Raw genomic sequence first — 21,237 nt, 5'->3', positions numbered from 1 at the left:
GACCTCCAGCTGCCCGCCTCCGCCTTGATTAAACGCTGAAAATAAAATAAAAGAGGGAGACAGGTTTTTCCTATTTTATCTTATTTTGTTTTATGTCTCCCTCTCCTCTCGCTGGAAGCCTCAGACCTCCCGTCTCCTGCTCCCGTCTCAAACACGGAGGTGTCCCTCTCCGCTGAGCACGCCCGGCCTGTTAAATAGCCTGTAACAACTATGTGACACAAACTCAGTGCTTTGGTCATTAAATAATGTCGGGCTCGGTTCGGGTTCGGACAGAAATATGCTGCCCGTGCCGCACTCTAACACACACACACACACACACACGGAAAACCGGACATTATGATCAGTTTATAAAACCCCCCGGACGCCCCGGATGGGACGTGAAAAGTGGACATGTCCGGGCAAAAGAGGACGTTTGGTCAGCCTAGCTAACACAGAGCTGCTCTCACTTACACACCAATCCAATCACGTACGTAGTAAATCCAAACAGACTCTACACTAAAATGAGAGTGCTGTTTTTTCTTTAAAGAAACAGCTGTCTCTATTTCTATAGATCATGAACTGTCAAGTTAATCACACATTTACTGTGCTCAGCACTCTGCTGCTCTGAGAGGGTGGTGCTCTGAATAACCAAACAGTACATTTAGACAGCACTCTGAATTTGTGCGCTCCGACACTCAGAGCCGAATTCACAAAGAATGAACTGCGGCCGCAGGTTGCTCCGTCTTAACGTCCTTTTCACAAAGAATATTGCGCTAATGATATACCAGCGCAAACACGCCCACAAAGTTTGGCAGCTGAGTGCAGTTTGCCCCTGATTTGCCCCTGATTGCAATTAGCCACATGGCAAAGTTATTGTTTTCACTTAACTGCATGTGGCTATTAGCGCTGGTATTAATTAGACTTTGTTTGGCAAAGTACTGAATACTGTATACCCTCATGTAGTGATGTCTGCTGGTGAGTCAGTCTAACAGTGTCGGATGGGTTGAGGCTGTGGATTTGACCAAGTTTGACCACTTTATCACTATTCCCTCTCACTTGTAGCTGTTTTTTCGTTATCTTTTGAATTTAATATGAATTATGGAACCGTTTTTGTTCACGTTTGTTTCCCCCGTTTCGTAAAATAAATTATTGAAAGTTGCTTTTGAAGTGCGTGACAGAAGTGCGTTTTGAGAACGACCGCAGACTGTCACCTGTTCAACGCATCAATATCTTCGGATGCCATTAAAGTAATAATGATTATAATAATAATGTCAAAATATTATTTACAGACTGATTTAACAGACGATCACTGCTGCCACGATCACTGGAAAGTCTGGGCGAGAGGCTTCCACAGAGGAGCGCCCAGTTTGCACCAGCTTTCTAAAGACGTTATTTACTTCACTCAAACTGCGTGTGGCTATTAGCGCTGGTGTTAGTGAATTAGACGTTGTTTATCAATGAGGCTCATTTGCATAGAAAGGGGCAATTTTTCCGCTAAATATATGCATATTACCTCATTTAAATACAAGCACCGAGACACAATCTGCTTGGCAGCGCAGTTAGTGGAGCATTTCAGCCTCTGCGCGTGCTTTGTGAATTAGACGGTATCTGTTTGCTCCATTTTTACCGGTTTAGCGGCCGCAAAAGCCACGCAATCCTTTTGTGAATTCGGCCCTCAGTGTTTCATCTGAAGACAGCATCACTGTACGAGCAGCTTCAGAGGCAACAGTAACATTGACATCACTCTGTGTGTGTGTGTGTGTGTGTGTGTGTGTAGAAGTGGAAGCGTGTATGGTGCGTCCTGTACAGAGAGAGTTCCTGTTCGATTTCCAGACTGGAGTTCTTTGAGTGTAAAGATGGAGGCAGTGTGGAGAAGAACGACAAGAGTCTACGCAAACAGCAGGAGCACAAGAAGGTACAGTGGACTCTACTGGACTCTACTGGACTCAGCTGGACTGTGTTCTACTCTGTGCTACTCTACTCTATTGTACTCAGTCTAATGTACTCTGCTGTGTTCTATTTAACCCCGTCTGTTTCTACTCTGAAGTGTTTGATGTTCTACTGTTCAGTCTGAAACTATGTTCTACTGGAATCTACTACTCTCTACTTCCTGCTCAAGAACACCAGACGTTCGGTTTTGTTTAATGTTGTAATGATCTCCTCTGTTCTGTTGCCGTAGCGATAACACACCCTGTTACCTAGGTGATAAGAGCCTGTGTGTGTGTGTGTGTGTGTGTGTCACCCAGGTGATCCGTCTGGCGGACTGTATCCGGGTGTCTGAGGTGGAGATGGACGGATGTCCCAGAGACACGGGACCCTTCCTGATTGAGACCACAGAGAAAATCTACGTGTTCGCCGCAGACCGACTGCAACTGGACGACTGGACACACAAACTGTGTGAGATCGCCTTCCCTGTAGGTACACACACACACACACACACACACACACACACCCTTACTCTAACCAGTAGACTTTTAGTGCTTCTCAAAGTCAAGGATCCTTCCGTGGTACAACGGGTCCTTCCAAGTCGGATCCTACAGAGGCTCGGCAAGACTCCTTGAATTTGGTGCACACACATTGGAACAGGCTAACGAGCGCCCAGGTGTGCATCACTGAGGAGACCCACCCTTAATTCTGGCAAAATGTGCACAAAGAATTGTGGGTACTTCGTACCAGCTGAGGATAAACACATGCCTCCTTGAAAATTCTCAAGAGGAAGGACTCTGCTCTGCTCTGGTAGAATCCTTGACACTGGAACAGTCCTTCAGGGGGATACGATGAGGATCCTTCCTTGACTTTGAGAAGCACCAACAGTTTGTGGGAGGTATAAGAGTCCATGCCAGTGGGGGTCCTGGGCCTTGATGACGAGGTCCAGGAATACACTTGGTGCTTCTCAAAAGAGGCTACGTCATCAAATCCCACTGAAGGAATCCCAAAAGGTGAACCCAATCATCTGGATCGCCCCCTGGTGGCTGGCTGCAGGATGGGACAGATGGGACATGGCCAAACTAAAAAGCCAAAGCTCATGTCAAATACATTTTTCCCAAAAGATGGTTTCTGTCACTTCAGGTCGTTCCTGTTACGCTGATGTTTGTTCATGTGTTCGTTTTTCTGATAAGTTTGGTTTTATTAAGTTATTTAATGCTACAAGAGGGCGTTTGGCGCCATGACTCAGCTTTGTGACCAGTCGATGTGCTCATCATCAACCGCACCACTCACGACTGGTCAGACAGGTGCATGGGTGGGAACTTGACGCCACAGAGATCTCTGCTGCACAGACTCTGACTCCAGATGACGCCACCGGCACAAGATGGCTGTGGTTGTATCCGAGATATTTTGTCTTCATTTTTGAAGAAATGATCATTTGTATATGAGTTACTCGTCGTATATTACGTTGAATTTGGGAAGTTTTTCTCTCAGTCCTCCAGGGTGAACGGAAAATCCAAAACCAGAGAAAACTCTTGATGAATTGAAACGTATCTCTTCTCTCTTCAGAGCCAGACTCCATTTAGAAAAACAGTGATTTAACATCAGTGAGGTCAGGAGCTTCTGGTCGACTGCTGCCTCCGTCGGTTAGTCTGAGTTATTGTGTGACTTTGTGTTTTTAAAGGTCAGTTCAGATTCACCGCAGCGTAACAAACGCTGTGAGCAGTGTCAGCGGAGGTGTGAGGTCAGGGCGTCAAAGTGTGAAATGATCTTCTGTCAAAGGTGAATGAGAGGCTGACCACAGTTCACTGGGCTGATGTGTGTCACACTGTGGTGTGGTGGACAGGTCGCAGCGGTGACGCTATAAATACTGACAGTAACAACATGAGCGGTGAGACCTGACGCTCCTGAATACTGCTGAACTGAAACATCTTTTCTGATGTGAAGACAAAGTTTGACTTTTTGTCTGCTCATTATTTAATTGTAGCTGGTGGACAGATGACTGTCGTGATTAGAGACAGAAAAATAAGTTTGTTTGTCACAACTTTTGGACGGTTTGAATGCGTCAGTAGTGCACTGCATTAACCTTCCCTGTGCAGTGTGAATGTGTGTGTGAGGAACAGAGGTTGTGGTTTTAACGGGTCCAGTGAGCGTCAGTCAGGCTTCACCTGCAGAGCTCTGAGTATTAAATAATGTTGGTGTTTATTGTCAGTGAGACTCTTTCAGACCTCGTTTTGTGCGTACACAGTGTTTATAAATGAGACCTCAGGTCTGTCTGTGGTGCTGACACAGCACTTTGGAGACAGAGCTTATTTTGGGATGGTATGAGATTTTCATGGTGCGATAACTGTCTCAGAAAATATTGCAGTTTTGCAGTATTTAACAATTTTAATTGTCAGTCAGAGTGATCCTCACAGGAATGAAACCAGAAGGTTACTGTTGGATGAACAAATGTTTTATAACTGAGACTGAAACATTTAGTTCATGAAGTTTGTGTAAAAAGTTTCGTCTTATAATAACTAACTCAAATAAAGGAGAGATTCAACGTCCAGTTGGATTTTGTTTTTTTGATATTGTAGATAAGTAAATGTACACAGTGTGATAACTGTCAACTTTAATATCACTGTAAACCTTAAACCAGTTTACTGCTGCGGCCCCACTCTGACCTCGTGAGACTCGTCGCTGCTGAGCTCCGTCAGAGACCAATAAATATGACAAAAATATTTTTCACTGAGACGCGTCCAACCAGGTTTCTTATTAGACAACAGCCAAATCTTTTTATTTTATTTTTTTTTGCCACAGCGCTGTCACAACAGGAAGTACGTGTTTTTGCATCTGCCTGTTTAATGCACATTTTTAATAAAAAAAAAAATCTGATGTCAAACGCCAAAAAAAATCAAAAAATATTGAAATATTGCAAAAAAGCTTTTCTGTGAGCCAGGTGAAAAACATATGGGTGATTTGTTAACTCTTTTAAAGACACTGTCTTGTTGTGATCTCTCCTCCTGCACTGACAACAGTGTTTATTAGTCCGGAGCCGACGTGCGTGATGTCACTTGTTCTTTTGCTGATTCTCTGAAAATGTGGTAAAAACTACTGACAATTCAAATGTAAAGAAACGTGAGGTTTCAAAGTGTCCTCTGCTTGGTTTAATAAAGTTGGTTGTCATGGAAACGACATGGATCCAGCTGCTGATCTGATCACTATGGTTAATAATCATGTTTCACACAGAATCTTTTCAAAATAAAAGCACCAGTTTAACAGAGAATGTGATGAAAGATAAAGTCAGTGTGAAACAGTCTTAGAGTGAAACAGGGTCTGTGTGGTTATAAAAAGCAGCAAGGTGACAGACAGCTGACCGTCCTGACTCACAGCTTCCCCTCTGTCTCTGTGTGACAGGAAGTACACACAGACAGCCAATCAGAGGGCAGGGACACGTCCATCACTTCTATTAATGCATCAGACAAGTGCAGCTCTGAATCGCACACTTTTTTATCTTCAGCTGCTCCTGAGAGGTTTGTGTTGTTGCACACAGTCGGGACGGACGACTTCCTCATGATGTCACACTCTGAGCTTTGATGCGTCATATACCTGTTACCATGGAGATAAAACAGAACGTCGTCCTGGAGGTCACAGACAGATCACATCTTCAGTGAGGAACTTTGGATGGTGACATCACGTCTGAACCTCTCAGGTTATTTGAAGTTATCGGCCTGTGACGTCACACGGACTGGACTGCACAGACCGAGGAACGCTTTGTTAAATCAGAGTTTGGTTAAATGTAAAATGTTTTTTTCTGCCAATAAAGTGAAATCAGATCAGACCGAACTGAACTGAATGAAACTGAATTCAGTTTAATTCAGTTCAAGCTTCATTTTAACTTCACAGAGGGAGAGTTTATAGATCTGATCATGTCTGACAGACACGAAAAGTGTTTCACTGTTAAAATGAGCTCCTGACTGGTCATGTAGAATACTGTGTTGATGTGTGTGTGTGTGTGTGTGTGTGTGTGTGTGTGTGTGTGCAGATGAAGTGGACAGAGCACGGGGTGAAGAGAGGCAGCCTGCAGAGAGGACACAGAGTGGAGGAAGAGGAGGGGATGGAGGACAACTCACTGTACAGCGGCAGAGAGACAGGTACACCTGTCTGTCTCCACCTGTCTAAAACCTGTCTGTCTCTGTTGTCTCTCCTCTCTGCGATAAACCAGCTTCATGCTGTGATGTCTTGAGTTACAACAGTCACAACATGAAGGCTGCTCAGTCGGTGCGTTCAGTGACAGTCTGACTGTTCAGTTCAGTTTCATTGATAAAGCTCAAATCAATAATCACAGTTTTACCACATCTCCCCAAAAAACCTTTAACTGGGAAAAACCCTCAGAACTGAGGACAGACAGACGGACAGTAGATGTTGTTCACCAACAGATCAACATGATAAATGAACAATAATGTGACATCATCATAAGGATCATAAAGGCAGAGGTCACTGAACACTGAACGCTCAGATCAGCAGACAGACTGTAAAACATCCACACAACATTTAAAGTGTCCTCAGTGACAAATATAAAGCGTGGTGTCTGTGACAGGACACGGTGACATCATCACAGGTTGGTTAGTGAGACAGAGATCAGCTGAGTGTGGTCAGCTGATTGTCACAGAGAGAAGAAGGTGAATCACAGTGTTGCTGAAACGTCAGATCACAGGACGAAGATAAAAACATTTCAAGTCAAGTTAACTCAGATGTAAGAGTGTAGTTTGCTCATGGGCAGCAGGGACGTGTCCCCGTCACATCAGGACAGAATGAATCCTGCCAACATCTGGCTCCTTCATCCTCACTCCAACAGCTCTGTGCTCAGGAATCCTGTCTCGTATTGTTTCAGTGAGGAACTCTGCATCTTATGTTTCTGTGTTATTCCTGATGGAAAGTGTTTCCAGCTTGTTCGATGATGAAGAGCAGCGTGAAGACGCTTCAGCTCGTCTCATGCAGAGTCTCACACAGTGAAGAAGAAACGATCACATCAGCCCAGCAGCCTGCTGTACGCCAGCCACACTGATCAACTGAAAACACTCATGATCATTAAATATTATTCACTCGTCAGAGAACAGAACAGAGTTGATCTGAGGGATTAAAGTTCAGCACTTTTTGAATTAACTGGGATGAATTTGTCGTTGTTATAAAGACGTCACGTCCCCAAACATGAGACACAAAGGAGGACGGAAACGGAAACTTCATGTGTGTCGACTCAGCAGAGAGAGCGTCAGTCAGCACAGAGAGGAGATCATATTGATTTATCTGTACATGAGGAATGTGAAAAGTCTTTGACCTCATCGTGAAGTCGTACATTATCAATGAATCAGCTGATCATCAGCTCTGTGAGGTTTCTCTCTGAGACGTGAGGAAGCAGAAAAAGAAAAAACTCAAGTAGCTGTGACGTGTCGCTGAGTTAACGTGTCTCGATCAGATCAGATGTGTCTCATTGACGTGTGTGTGACGTCAGTCTGAACTCGTCTGTCTGTTCATTACACCTCTCTGAATGACTGAGTGATGTTTGATGTGAACACATTAATGAGCAGCAGAGACAAAACTCTTCAAAGTTGTTGTGGTGAAAAACTTATGTGCTCCTCGAGTCGTCGTGTTTTTTAGACTTCCTGTCGCACCTTCGACCAAACCCTCACTTCCTCTTTCTCTCTCGGTCTCTTTCCCATCAGCGCTAAATATAGCTGCAAGTATGCTGCAACACACGCAGACACACACAGACACACACACAGACACACACAGACACACACAGACACACGCAGACACACACAGACACACATGCAGACACACACAGACACACACACAGACACACACAGACACACACACACTGTCATATAAAAACTAAAGTGATGGTCAAAGTTGTCACAGTGAAATTTTAAGTCCAGTTCAGACCAAAGATTGTTGACGAGATGAAACCGTTTCAGAACGTTTCAGACAAAAGTCAGTCGCAGACAGCGTGTTGGCCACAGTGAGTCCTCCTGCACCTCAGTATCTGTAGCTGCACCCAGAGGGCCGTGGGGTGAGGTGGTGGTGGAGCAGGTGTGTGATGTCATGTCCTGTTGAGTTAGCCATGTGTGCAGTGGCCCTGGTGTTTAACTCTGAGAGGTTGTGTGTGGGTAGTTAGGCTGGCAGCAGTGTCTGGTACATCAGCAGGTGGAGACGTGGGTCAACATGAGACCAGAGTGACCGTCCTCTACTGAGCAATCAGACTGCAGGGTTTCTAGCCCCAACAGAGGGGGGACCAAACATGGGGATGCTAAGGAACGCTTCTGTTGCTACCATCCACAACTTTTGCTGTGGGAATGGAAACTGTGAGACTGAACTGATGTGAAGTGAAGCTGCTGGTGGAGACGAAGCTTAAAGTGCAGCACACTGTGTGTTGTCGTGTAGTGGAAACTTATGTGTGAGTGTATGAGTTCCTGCTGCGATGTGTGTGTGTGTGTGTGTGTGTGTGTGTGTGTGTGTGTGTGTGTGTGCAGTGACCGGCGGCTGCAGGACGACTTCAGTTTTTTATCGTCGTCAGACCAACTTCCTGTTTTTTAACAGGAAGTTGAAGATCATCTCATGCCGAGTGTGTCTGTGGTTTGAGCTGCTCTGAGGTCAGTCCACTGTCTCAGTCTCTTTTTTTGTTTCAGACTTTATATTTATGAATGTTTCAGTTATTTAATCACCAAAACATTGTTCCAACTTGCTGACACCTGTCCTCAGACCAGCTGACTCACCTCATGTCTCTGACAGTCAGTTTCTCCCGGCGTTGCACACGTGTCCTCGCTCCAGTCCTCAGGTGAAATATCAGTGTGTCTGCGGAATATAGTTCCTGTACAGTGTCTGTCCTCTGTCCCGGAGTTTAATGGTCAGGTTTCAGCCAGTTCCCAGTAAGGCTCTTTTTGTATGCCTGTTTGTTCTCAATGTCCTTCTTATGAGTAACGTCCTCATATTGATCCCAGGCTCACAATCCGTGGGTGCACTGTGACCTTGTGACCTAAAACTCTCCAGAATCAGAACAATCCCAGAATGTTTGGAGTTTTAATCACGACCAGAGCGTGTGAGTGATCGGTGTTTGCCTGCCCACAGAGTCTCAGCAGTGTTGTCGTTCACCTGATTGTTAAAGAAAAATCAAATTATATTCTCTCCATCTTTCAGAGCTGGTTGAAGTTTGCTGTGTGTTACAGATAGAACGCCACTCATCTCCCGACGGATTAATATTCAGTTTTGCTTCCCGAGCCCGGTCTCACTCTTAAATTGTCAAAATCCGGCACTTCGGCAGTGACTTGTTGCGTTTGGCGTCAGAAACCAAAGAAAAAAGCCGCCCTTTAACAACGGCATGATACACAGCCAGTTGCTGTTGTAGTGTGATGGCACCCGGCTGTGTCAGGGGGAGACATGGTGGGATAAGGGGAGGGAACGTTGATGGATGGGTCCGACAAACACCGTCTTTCACCCGAGAGAATGGTGCCCTGTAAGATTGTAAAGCCAAACCCTGTTCGTTTTGCCTAAACGTAACCACGTGTGTGTGTCGGCTAAACGTAACCACGTGTGTGTTGTTGAAGGAAAAAACCATCAGTTGGTGGTGTTGTCCTGACGTAGTGCTTTTATTTTGAAAGAGACTGTATGCAAACTGTACATTTCCTGTGAAAACAGAAGTGTATTTTGAAAACAGACAATGCATGTAACAGGCTGAAGTTGACACGGCGTCCCAGAACGTCAACAACCAACACACCCAGGGTACCTTGGACGTCATATGTGGATGTGGAAAGTCCATGACCAAACGTGGACATGTGACGAGGTCACAGTGAGGACGTGATGTCATCTTCCCATTTGGATTTCACATACAAAGTTTTCCTTTCATCACATTTTTGTAAACTCAGATAATATGAGACAGTTTTGGACGAAGCTCCTGTCGATACTTTAATCACGTCTCCTGAAATTCATTTATTTAACTTCTGGATTACAAAAGTGTCTCAGTGTTTCTGTTGATCCTGAACTGGTGTCACTGGTGTGTGTCTGTGCTGGTGTCACTGGTGTGTGTCTGTGCTGGTGTCACTGGTGTGTGTCTGTGCTGGTGTCTTTGGTGTGTGTCTGTGCTGGTGTCACTGGTGTGTGTCTGTGCTGGTGTCACTGGTGTGTGTCTGTGCTGCAGCTCTGACGGACTCTGTGTGAGTGTGTATTTAGTGTGTGTGATGTTGTGAGGTGAACCACAGTGTGTCTGTTCTTTATTCGTCACCAACAGATTTCAGTGACTAAGTTTAACGTCAGACCTGAAACTGACTTTGTTATTTTAGTGTCTCAGTTCCTGTGATTGATTCTGTCCGGATGTTTTTATATCAGCTGATTCTTTATCACATCTTTAACAACATCTGTTCAGATTTCAGACTTAAAAATCCACTTCCTGTCTTTTAAAACAAGTCTTACAGTCACAGACACAGTGGAGTCAGTGTGAGGCCACCATCACACAGACAGTGTTCTGCAGGTTGAAAAACACGAGGAGCTCTGTGCTGCCTTTTTGGAACTGAATGCCACTAGTAAGAAAAAAAAAAAAAGAAAAAAAAATGCTTGCTGCACCTTTTTATTGTTGCCAGGCAACCACCCCATCAGCTCCTCACCCTAACCTTCCTGTGTGATCAGTCTACAGTTTCTATATCCTGCAGTAATCAGTGTGTAGTGGACACGTCCTCCAGTGACATGTGGACACGTCCTCCAGTGACATGTGGACACGTCCTCCAGTGACATGACATAAGACAAGATAACTTTGCCAAGTGGACACAGACAGGAACACTTCAAACTATAACCGCGTCTCTCGGCTGTAACAAGGTCGCGCAGTCAAATGTCTGGTCACATGTTCGCTCTGGCTGTTGCCCTGTGGTGACACAGAGGAGCGAAGGAAGCCAATAGAAGCAGCAGAAGTTTGACTCTAAGAGCTCCGTGACGTCGCACACAGGCGAGCGCCGCCGTCGGCCTGTTGCTCTTCTTCTTCCTCCTTAATGCATGTCTCTGTCTCAGCCTTGTTCAGTTGCCTCTCTGGCTCTGTCACTGACTCAGACTGAATTCAAAATATATTTGACCCAATAAAAGCGTCATAAATAAAGACAGTGATATAAACAATAAAATGAAACTTGTCTTGTCTCTGGACATGAGCACATGAACATGTCGTGCAGAGAGCACCTGACATCTGAGAGCAAACTGTAGAAAAGAAAAAGAATCAAGTAAAATAATTAAAGCAGCAACATCTTAGAGCAAAAACACAAAGAAGAGATCGAGTCCCGGCGCTGACGAGTGAATCCACACGTAGATAAAAATAGCACCACAGACAGTTGTAACATTTAGTGTTTAATTGAGGTCGTGATGTGCAGCTACTGACGCTGCTACCGTTCCCCACATCTTCACACACACACCTGCAACACACACCCCCCCGTCTGTGTGTGTGGTTTCCTCTGTGTCACACATCTGACAACATGTCAACTGCTGCCGTCATAGAGGACGAAGACAAAGAAGAAGGAGATTCATGTTCTCAGTTCATATCATGGCTCATATTCAGAGTCCTGGACGAGGAGTGATGAAGAGACACAAACGCTGACCTCAGTGAGGAGGTGCAGTCGACGCCGTTGTCAGGTGTGACTCAGTCTTTCAACAGATGTGATTGGTTGTCCTTTAGTGAGCCTGCAGGCTGAGGACACCTGGTGGCCATTAAACAAACTGCAACACAATATGAGGGTGTTTTCCTGTTCAGCCCTCTGAGCGGACTCAGAGTGGTGACTCAGCATATTAAACCCTCTGATCACATGATGTTGACCTGGGACGCTTGAAGAAACAGACAAAACCTTGTCGACCTGCTGACAAGGACGCCGGACGAGGAGCAGTTTGGTCCACAGAAGACACTGCACGTCTCAAGATGTGGAACTCAGGACACATGACACAGTCACAGCTCAGAGACACTCAGGGTCTCCTCAAAGTTTAAGGTCATCTGAAAGTGAGGAGCCTCGTGACCTCACTGCAGAGACACGTCACAGTGAAAACAATAAGCTATATGTATTATATATTATATACAGTGTGGACAGAGCTATATGTATTATATATTATATACAGTGTGGACAGAGACACCCTGGATGTTTTCACATGTAGTCCTTGAACTCTTCGGGGCCGCACACATGCCGGGTCTTTAATTGGCGCCAGGTGCTACTTCTGTGCCAGCTTTCTAGAGCATGGCGGCAGGTTGTGTCTGAGGTTGCTAAGCGACCATAACCAGCACCATATTGTGACGTATTCACCTGAAACCCTGAGGTCAGAGCTGATCTACTTCCTGTGTGTCTGTGGGACAGACGTGACGCTCTGACAGCTCTGCACCAACATGATCAACTCCTCCTCCATAGTTATCACACACTGATATTTACAGGACAGATATCTGTCAGCTGTGATTGGTCGGTCCTCGTCACATGACGTGGTGCGTGCTGCTATGTCCCAGAAGTTGAACTCGCTACCTCAGAGCCCAGCCATCCTGTCCTGAAAATGGGTGCTCAGGAATGCGTGCGCACCACTGTGAGGTCGCTCTGGTGTCGCTCTGCCATGTGAGCACAGCTGCAGTGCCTCTACATTGAAAACAATGAATTTGAGGGTGCAAAAAACGCAGCCTGTGTACGGCCCCTTAAAGTGCACCACACAGTGGAGCAACAGAAAAGGGCCTCAGTCCTCTCTCTGTCCACACTGTATATAATATATAATACATATAGCTTATTGTTTTCACTGTGACGTGTCTCTGCAGTGAGGTCACGAGGCTCCTCACTTTCAGATGACCTTAAACTTGGAGGAGACCCTGAGTGTCTCTGAGCTGTGACTGTGTCATGTGTCCTGAGTTCCACATCTGGAGACGTGCAGTGTCTTCTGTGGACCAAACTGCTCCTCGTCTCGTCCTGCGTCCTTGTCAGCGTTACAGGCCGCTGTGGTTTCATCTGTTTCCTCAAGCGTCCCAGGTCAACATCATGTGATCAGAGGGTTTAATCCAACAGCAGAGAGCAAAGTGAACCTGGAGGGGTCTGGATTCTGCTGGAGTGTTCACACATGCCAGAAAATGCTGAGTCACCACTCTGAGTCCGTTCAGAGGGCTGAAATGACCAAGTGTGAAAACAGCCTGAGACTGAGAGTGTTGTCAGTGTGACGCTGCTGATGGAGGGTCGAGACACACTCACACTTAGTGCTGTGATCATTTTGGTTCAAGTGTCACAGTGTCACAGTGTCACAGTGTCACAGAGGGTACTGTGTCATGCGGTGTGACTGAACCTAAATGCAGCACTCAGTGACAGGTGGTAACAACCTGTATTTATGCACAAAATAAACAGAAGCTTGAGCCGACCAAGACATGAAGGTGATAGTTGATTCTTTGGGCCAAGAGCGCACACACAGTCTCTGGGTTCAGGGAAAGAGGGGCTTACAGATGGCGTGGATGAGAAGGGGAGGGTCCGGGATCAGAGGAGCACTCCAGCAAGCAACAGAGATGATGAGAGATGAGGGATGATGATGAATTGCAGGGAAGTAGAGATCAGAAAAGGCAGCATGTGGCGTCTCACAGCAGGCAACAGACAGACAGGTGGAAACACTCACTGTTAGACATCATAGCAGGAAAACACCACACAGCCACTGGCAGACACACACCAGAGACGCAGAGGCAGAACTCGTGGTCGGGGACTGAAGGCTGGTGAGTTCACAGACGATGTCGACGGGTCAGAGGCAGGCAGGGTCGGTAACTGGGAATCAAGCAGAGAATGAATGCTGGACAGTTTGGAGTGTGTGTGTGTGTGTGTGTGTGTGTGTGTGTGTGCTGGAGAGGCCAGCAGGGTGCAGGTGAATGGACATTTACCAGGAGCAGGTGAGGGAGAGAAGCACAGTGTCACAGTGTGTTTGATTGGCTCAGTGTCAGTCAGTGAAGATTCCTCTGAGCTTCTTGTGTTTCCATCATTTTCTCCTCTGACTCAGAGACTCTTGTTAAACCTCCTGCTGCTGCTGCTGCTGCTGCAGACACGAGCTCTGTGAAGGACTCTTATCTTTACCAGGACCTTGTCTTAACTTTAAGGGGAAATTTTAAGATAACGTCACAATTCTAAGAATTTTCTTGAATTTCGTCACCAGCAGCTCTGAGCTCTGTGTGCCAGGAAGTTTTGTAAGTTGAGCTCCTGCTGTTTCAGAGTGGCTCCATTTCATTTAATGAGCCCAATGTGACGAATCATGATTCACCTCGGAGGCTTTAAACCTGTGTAAAGGTCAGCAGGAGCGTCTGATTGATCCTCCATCTGCAGGATCAATAAAGTTTTTACAGTGAAGCCAAAAACAACACATCAAATCTGAAGCATGTCGACATGTTTGAGTGAAAGAGTGACAACATGAAGGTGATGAAGGGGTTAATGTCTCAGGCTTCAGACACGCTGCCTTTTTAAATTCTATAATCAATAATCACTGAACTGATCAATAAGAACATTTGATCAACTTTATCACGTTGTCTGAAAACAGTTTGAAAATATTCACTTTATGACAGAGAGAAGAGACTGTTTGTGTTATTGACTGATCACAGATCAATAACTATTGATCCTGTGTGTGTGTGTGTGTGTGTCAGTAGTGCGTGACTTCAGAGTGTGTGTTCGGAGGACGGAGGCGTCCGATCGCTGCAGGCTGAAGGGAGACGGGTTCCTGCGAGCAGACGTGGACGCTCTCCTCCTGATGGACAAGAGCGGTGACGTGGTGTACACCTGGCCGTACAGATACCTGCGCCGCTTCGGACGAGACAAGGTGACACACAAACACACACACACACACACACACACACACACACACATGCGTGACGTCTGGTTGGATCCTGACTGTGATGCGTTTCCTGTCCCTCAGTCCACCTTCTCCTTCGAGGCCGGCCGGCGGTGCGACTCCGGCGAGGGCAGCTTTGAGTTCGACACCAAGCAGGGGAACGTCCTGTTTCAGGCGGTGGAGGCTGCCATCAACCTGCAGAGGATCTCCCTGCCCCAGAGGCAGACGTCCGGGGGGGGCCAGCTGAGTCCAGAGACCCCCCAGGACATGAGCCTGCCCCCCCTGCCCCTCAACCCGCCCCTGGCCCAGAGCAGGACGCCACCGCTGCCTCAGCCACGCAGCCATGTCCCACAACCCCCTGCTGCTCAGGTCAGCTCACAGTGCAGGTCATCTCTGCAGGGTTTCAAAATAAAGGCAGGATTGTCTAAGTAAAGTCAGGTTCTTCAAAATAAAGGCAGGTTTTTGAAATAGTCTTGATTGTCAGATTAAATCAAGACTCAAATAATGTCTGAATTTTCAGACTAATGTCATGACCGTCATAATAAGATGTTTAGATTTTGAGAATTTTCAGAATAAAGTTGTGTATTTCAGAATAAAGTCAGGATTGTCAGAGTAAAGTCAGGACTTTCAGAATAAAATTTTTAGATTTTTAGGATTTTCAGAATATAGTCATGAATTTCATAATAAAAGATTACAAAATAAAGTGAGAATTTTATGAATAAAGTCGTGATTTTCAGAATAAAGTCAGTATATTGTCAGTATAAAGTCGGGCATTTCAAAGATAAAGTCATGATTTTCTACATTAAGTCTGAATTGTAACAGTAAAGTCAGGATTTTCAGAATAAATTCAAGGTTTTCAAAATAAATTCTGGGTTGTTAGATTAGATTGGCACATTCAGAACAAAATTTAAAATTTTATAATTTTCAGAATGAAGTCATGATTTTCAGAATAAAGTCAGGATTTTCAGATCAAATCAAGACTTTCAGAGTAATGTCCAGACTTTTACAGTAAAGTCAGGACTTTCAGAACTAAAGTTTAAAATTTCGAGAATTTTCTGCATGAAGTCACACTTTTCAGAAAACAGTTAGATCATCAGTGTCTGGGCGTCGGGATTTTAAAATAAATTAGGGATTTTCAAGATAAAATTTGGATTGTTGGAGTAAAGCCAAGATTTTCAGAGTATTTTCAAGATTTTCATACATATTAAATAAATTCTGCGTTGTCAGATTGGATCAGGACTTGAAGAACAGAATTTAAAAATTCCTGAATTTTCAGAATAAAGTGTTGATTTTCAAAATAAAAGATTTTGATTTCTGAGGCTGTTTAATGTTCCCTGTTAAACCTCAGTGAAAAATTATTTCACATTTTTAGATTTTAATCTAAAATCTTGTGTGCAGGACTCCAGAGATTAGTTTTTTAGTAAGTTTTTTATTTTAGATTAGATGTGAAGATTGTTTCCTCCTCTCAGCTGTGACACAGACTGTGATGTGATGTTGTATGAAGCCTGATGAGACGCTGTAGGTTTGAACCTTAGAGAAGCAGAGCGCTGTTCTCCTCCTGATGATGACTGATGGCTGTTTCCTGTCAGCAGGCAGCTGACGGCGTGTACAGCATGGTGACTGAAACTCCAAACCACCAGATGATTCATCACAAAGACAAAGAGAGCTCCTCTTCCTCACAGCAGCAGCAGCAGCAGCGCCCCCAGATGGTAGGAAACTGAAACTGCAACACACAGAAACTCTTATGTTTAGACTCGTGTTAGTCCTTGTCACTTCCTGTCTGTGTCTCTCAGCTCCACGTTTATGGGTCCATCTTTAATAAGAAAAGTGTATAGCTTTAATAATCATGAACTGGAGTTCATATCAAACCATCAGCAGGACTTTATCAGGGACTATTTCCAGTGGCGGATGAACAGTGTTGATGTCAGCAGGTCTTCAGACTGACCTTAAATATGTGGTGTGATAAATCAACAGCTCCACCTGCTGGACACTTTGGGTCATTACAGTTCCTTCTGAGGACTGATGAGTACAGCTGTGACTGATCGATATGATTGATAGATAATTGATTGCTGATCGGCTCCGTGTGTTCTGTCCTCAGTCTCGTCTGGAGCCTCCGGTCGACAAAGTGCTGACGGGTGTGAAGAGTTTGACCTTGGACACTCGTGGCGTCCCCATCCCGCGTAAGAACCAGGTCAAGATGATCTCCAGCTGCCCTCTGCCTCACGCCGGCCCCGAGCCCGGCCCCCACTCGGCCCCGGGCCCCAGCTCCAAACTGGACCAGATGTACTCCCAGATCACCCTGCCGGCCGCTGCAGAGCGAGGCACCAAGAGGGAGAAGAGGAGTGGCGGCACCCCTCCTGTTGTCCACCCGGAGCCGGAGTATTCGCTTCCCTTCGACACCATCGCTGTGAACACTATGGCCGACATCCTGAAGTCCCATCATGCTCACAGACCTGAGTCCGGCGCCGACCCGCTCTACGACAGCATCGATGAGATGAAGATCAGGAACATCTTCACAAGTGATGCCACTGCCGCTGCCGCCACCGGGCCAACATATGGGAAGATTGAGCACATCTACGATGAGCCCGAAGGCTGCGCCGTCCCCACCACCACACAGAAACCTCCCACCTCGTTGTACGACGACCCCGAGGAGATGAGAGGAGACGCCTGGAGGATTATGGGTACCCCTGCTGACCCTAAAGGTCATGAGTACCCGTACAACCCTCGGGTGGACGACTACGCCGTTCCCAAACGAGCCAAGAGGGCGATTCCTGTTGCACAAAGCACTGATGAAGAGGAAGAAGAAGAGAGGGAGGAGCCACAGGGGGAGGAGGAAGAGGAGGAGCAGAGGGAGGAGCAGCAGGATTCACCGTACAACAACGTGATGGTGAAGATGGCGTAGATGAGACAGGAAGCAGCTGTGAGCGTTAACATGTGTTAGGTTTATTATTTAATCAATAATCAGAGACGAACACTGACGCTCGCTCAGAGCGCCATCTTTACTCTCATCGTTTCACGGCAACGTCCTCGTCCTCGTCCTTGTCTCTGGACGACGACGTCAGTCAGCGTCTTCTCTGTTCATAATTATGTCTCAGTTTGCTGCTGACTTATGTTCTTTAAAAACTTTTATTTTCATCATCGACTGATCATTTATATAAAATAATAAACTTTATTTATACAACAGGTTTCAAACAAAGTTACAACCAGGAGCAAAAATATTTCAGGACATCGAATCAGACGATCACAAGAGTTTGAGTTCAGATGGAGACAGAAACATAAAGATAGAAAACACCAACATCAAACTGATCAGACATGTTGGAAATAAAACGAGCGGCTCGCATTAATAACCAGCTTCTTCTTTTTTCTTTTTTTTTTCTGCTGTGAAACCTTCATCACCTTCAGTTTTCAGTCAATAAAATGTCCGACTGCAGTAACACGTACAGTGTCAGCAGACGTTTGGGCACCTCTGGTCAAAATGTGGTTCACTGTGAGCAAAAGATGAGCTGATCTCCAAAAGACATGACGTTAAACATGAAACATGCTTTTCAACATTTTAATGAAGATCAGTGTTTTGTTTTTGTTTTGTACAATTTTAGAGTGAAAAATAATATGAAAGGAGCAACGTCCAAAGGTTTGAGCAGTGAGACAGCTGAGCAGTGAGACAGCTGTCCCCACGGTCTCTTGTTGACAGTGATGGTGAGGACAGAGCAGGTGACTCCTGACAGCTTGTCCCAACACTCAGCAGCCATGGGCTCCTCTAAACAGCTGCCTGCACTCTCAACACTCAAAGACCTGATGAAGACTAGAGGAAGATACAAAGTGTTTTCAGGGAGCTGTTCCCTCACTTGGTCATGTCATTAAGAAATGGACGTTAACAGGAACTGTGGAGGTCAAGCTGAAAACTGTGAGAGAGCTGCTCGTAGGATTGTTAGGTGGGATTTATACGTATGTATCAGCTCTACGGCGTAGCTCACGCACGAGGCCTACGCCACTGTGAGCGTTTACACCTGTGTGGTGGTGTGTCTGTGTCACTCTGCAGTTACACCTCCACAACACCAGGTGGGGTTTCTGTGAAGTGCTGTAAAGTTTAGTTGATTCAAAACACACATTAAACACCTTTATCTGGACACATTTTCCCCACAAATACAACATGCTAACGTTATTAGCACAAGCCTATGGCATTTTACATTGTATAAATTAGCCTAGCAGCTAGCAGAGATTTCCTCTGCTCATATTTCAGCCAGGATAAATCACACACAGTGTGTGGAGGCTTTATTGTCTTCACAATTTATTGTTTCTTATCTGTGAAATTAAAGTAAATCAAAGCTTTGTTTCCACTGAGGGAAATTGTTTCAGCTTACAGAGACAGACAGGAGGTCTGTGTCACTGTGACATGGAGTTACATCTCTGGGGAGGTGCACGTCAGGCTGCAGCGTAGTCATTTAGTCCCACCGGTCACAACAGTGACTGCAAAACAAGTTTTCAGTTATAAGGCTTAAAAATGTCACTGAATGACGTGTTGATGCATTTTCAGCAAATATTTAAATAATAAAGTGTCTCAGTGAAATCTGTGCAGTGTCACATGTTCAGTGTAAACTGTCACATGACCAGAGCTGTTAACTTCCTGGTTGCACCCAAGGCTATTCAAGAGAAGGCTGAGACACGGGGTCAAACATGGGGGGATTGCACATGCGCAGTGTAACTTGAGCTGCGATGCTGGAGAGTGACAGCAGGGGCGCTAGATAAAAAGCGCAGGATCCACTCAGGCGATCAAGGACTGCGCTTGGTGCGGTCTGCTTGGACTTTTGGACGGCGGCTGCCTGAAGTTGTCGGAATTGCATCTCTGTCATTCTCACCCACAACGCAGGCCACCAGTGACAGTCCAATAATAAGCTGTGAAAATGACATGCATGCACATCCCCCTTATTCCGCGGCCTCACGCCATCTACTGAGCCTTTGAGGAAGTGCAGACCAGATTTTACTGCGCATGTGCAATCCCCCCATGTTTGACCCCGTGTCTCAGTCTTCTCTTGAATAGCCTTGGTTGCACCATGAGACGAGGATGGCTGCATCAAACAAAAGGTCAGTAAAGTGTAACGTGACAACAGGACTGAGGATTTGGGGACACGTTTTCTTTAACGTGCTCAGTAAAGTACGTGTTGATCAGGAGGGCCCAAAGCTTTCATCTCAGTATCTCAGAGTCCACCGTGACGTCCTCAAATGTCTCTTTGTCTCTGATCCACAGTCCAGAGACCCCACAGACAGATAGACAGACAGACAGACAGACAGGTTACACCAGAATAATAACCAGGTTATGATCATATTCAGATGTGGTGTTTACATAAACACATAGAATTCATACTCCCTGTTTTCATCCTGGTTTCTGTCAAAGCGCTCCAGCCAACACATTCTGGTTTCTCATGAACAGAAGACGGTGTTAATATGTTCAAACACATCATAAACATGTTGTTCATGTAAATGTCCTCAATGACTCAGATCACGTCTCAGTGTGAGACACAGGAGGACCTGGACCCACAGACCGTCTGATGGTTGCTCTTTAACATGATGACTGAGTCAGATCTGTGATGAACACACCTGCTGCCTTCTCTTTCATTTCCTCTTATTTTCACTGCAACATTTTGCATGAAACCCTCTGTGGGTTTGAACAGTGGCGTTCTCTGTGCAGCACATGATGTAACACACACTGCATCTGTTATTAACTGTGGACATAATAAAAAATAAATCTTAAACATAGTTTATTGTCGTGCCTGGCACCTCGTACCTGTGCACTCAGCTGATGAACATGAACAAACATCCTTTTCTACTGATGCTTTGGTTTGATTCTCAGCTGGTACACACTGCCTCCAGGAAATAGTCCCAGCCGAACAGTCTATAATCAGTCTGTCTCCAGTCCCAGTGAAGTGTAGCTACAGTCCCAGCTGGATGAGGACATCTAACTGGCCTACTGTCCTTGTTCCAGTATACAAGCACGGGAGGGGAATCCATTTATTGAGCCAACCCAGCAAGCAATAATTTTGATTTAAACGTATTGGCTATATTTAGCTCCGATTTAGTCTAGCTACATGTAACCCAAATTGAGCCGATTTCATTTTGAAATTGATTAAATGTAATTTTCGCCATTGCAGATGGCGTGCGGTATGATATTCAATCACGTATGGAGAGTCAACAGTAATTAAAATATGTTTATCTCCATTTTTTGGACATGGTCTCTACATAGCCGTATAATTGATGACGTCTACACTTTGGCTATGGTTAGACATCTACCAAATTTTCACAGACAGCCCAAATTCAGCCGTGATTTGCCTAGACGTCAGGTCTTCATGTAGACGGCTATTAGACGTTTTTTAAACCAAAAAATGCTTGCTGGGAAGTATGTGCGACTCCTCTACGATAGGTGGAGATATGCCCCCTTTCAGCTTGTTAGTATTGGACCTTTTTCCTGTTGACCTATTACGTCACATACCAAACAATGGACAAACAAGTTAGCTACGGTTA

General features: G+C 45.4%; 2 protein-coding genes across 5 annotated transcripts in view; one reads left to right on the top strand and one right to left on the bottom strand.

Moving 5' to 3' along the window:
- Window positions 1-20,474, top strand: part of dok2 (docking protein 2) — a 22,184-nt gene extending 1,710 nt beyond the window's left edge. Inside the window, exons 2-8 of one of the 4 annotated variants that reach the window (XM_050051594.1) lie at window positions 1,757-1,894; window positions 2,226-2,393; window positions 5,933-6,041; window positions 14,540-14,709; window positions 14,806-15,090; window positions 16,314-16,430; window positions 16,820-20,474. In XM_050051594.1, the coding sequence (XP_049907551.1) occupies window positions 1,757-1,894; window positions 2,226-2,393; window positions 5,933-6,041; window positions 14,540-14,709; window positions 14,806-15,090; window positions 16,314-16,430; window positions 16,820-17,623 (1,791 nt within the window). In that variant the 3' untranslated portion in view covers window positions 17,624-20,474. Of the gene's footprint in view, window positions 1-1,756; window positions 1,895-2,225; window positions 2,394-5,932; window positions 6,042-14,536; window positions 14,710-14,805; window positions 15,091-16,310; window positions 16,431-16,819 lie in introns of all 4 variants that reach the window. The other 3 variants (XM_050051593.1, XM_050051592.1, XM_050051591.1) reach the window with 3 other exon arrangements.
- The window catches only part of LOC126394668 (WD repeat-containing protein 5-like), a 181,173-nt gene that overhangs the window by 30,203 nt on the left and 129,733 nt on the right, over window positions 1-21,237 (bottom strand). The gene's annotated exons all lie outside the window — the stretch shown is intronic.

Source organism: Epinephelus moara, chromosome 8 (assembly GCF_006386435.1).
Source record: "Epinephelus moara isolate mb chromosome 8, YSFRI_EMoa_1.0, whole genome shotgun sequence".
In the NCBI taxonomy this organism is placed as follows: Eukaryota; Metazoa; Chordata; class Actinopteri; order Perciformes; family Serranidae; genus Epinephelus; species Epinephelus moara.
The sequence above is the reverse complement of the archived record's forward strand: the minus strand, read 5'-3'. Positions and strand labels throughout refer to the sequence as shown.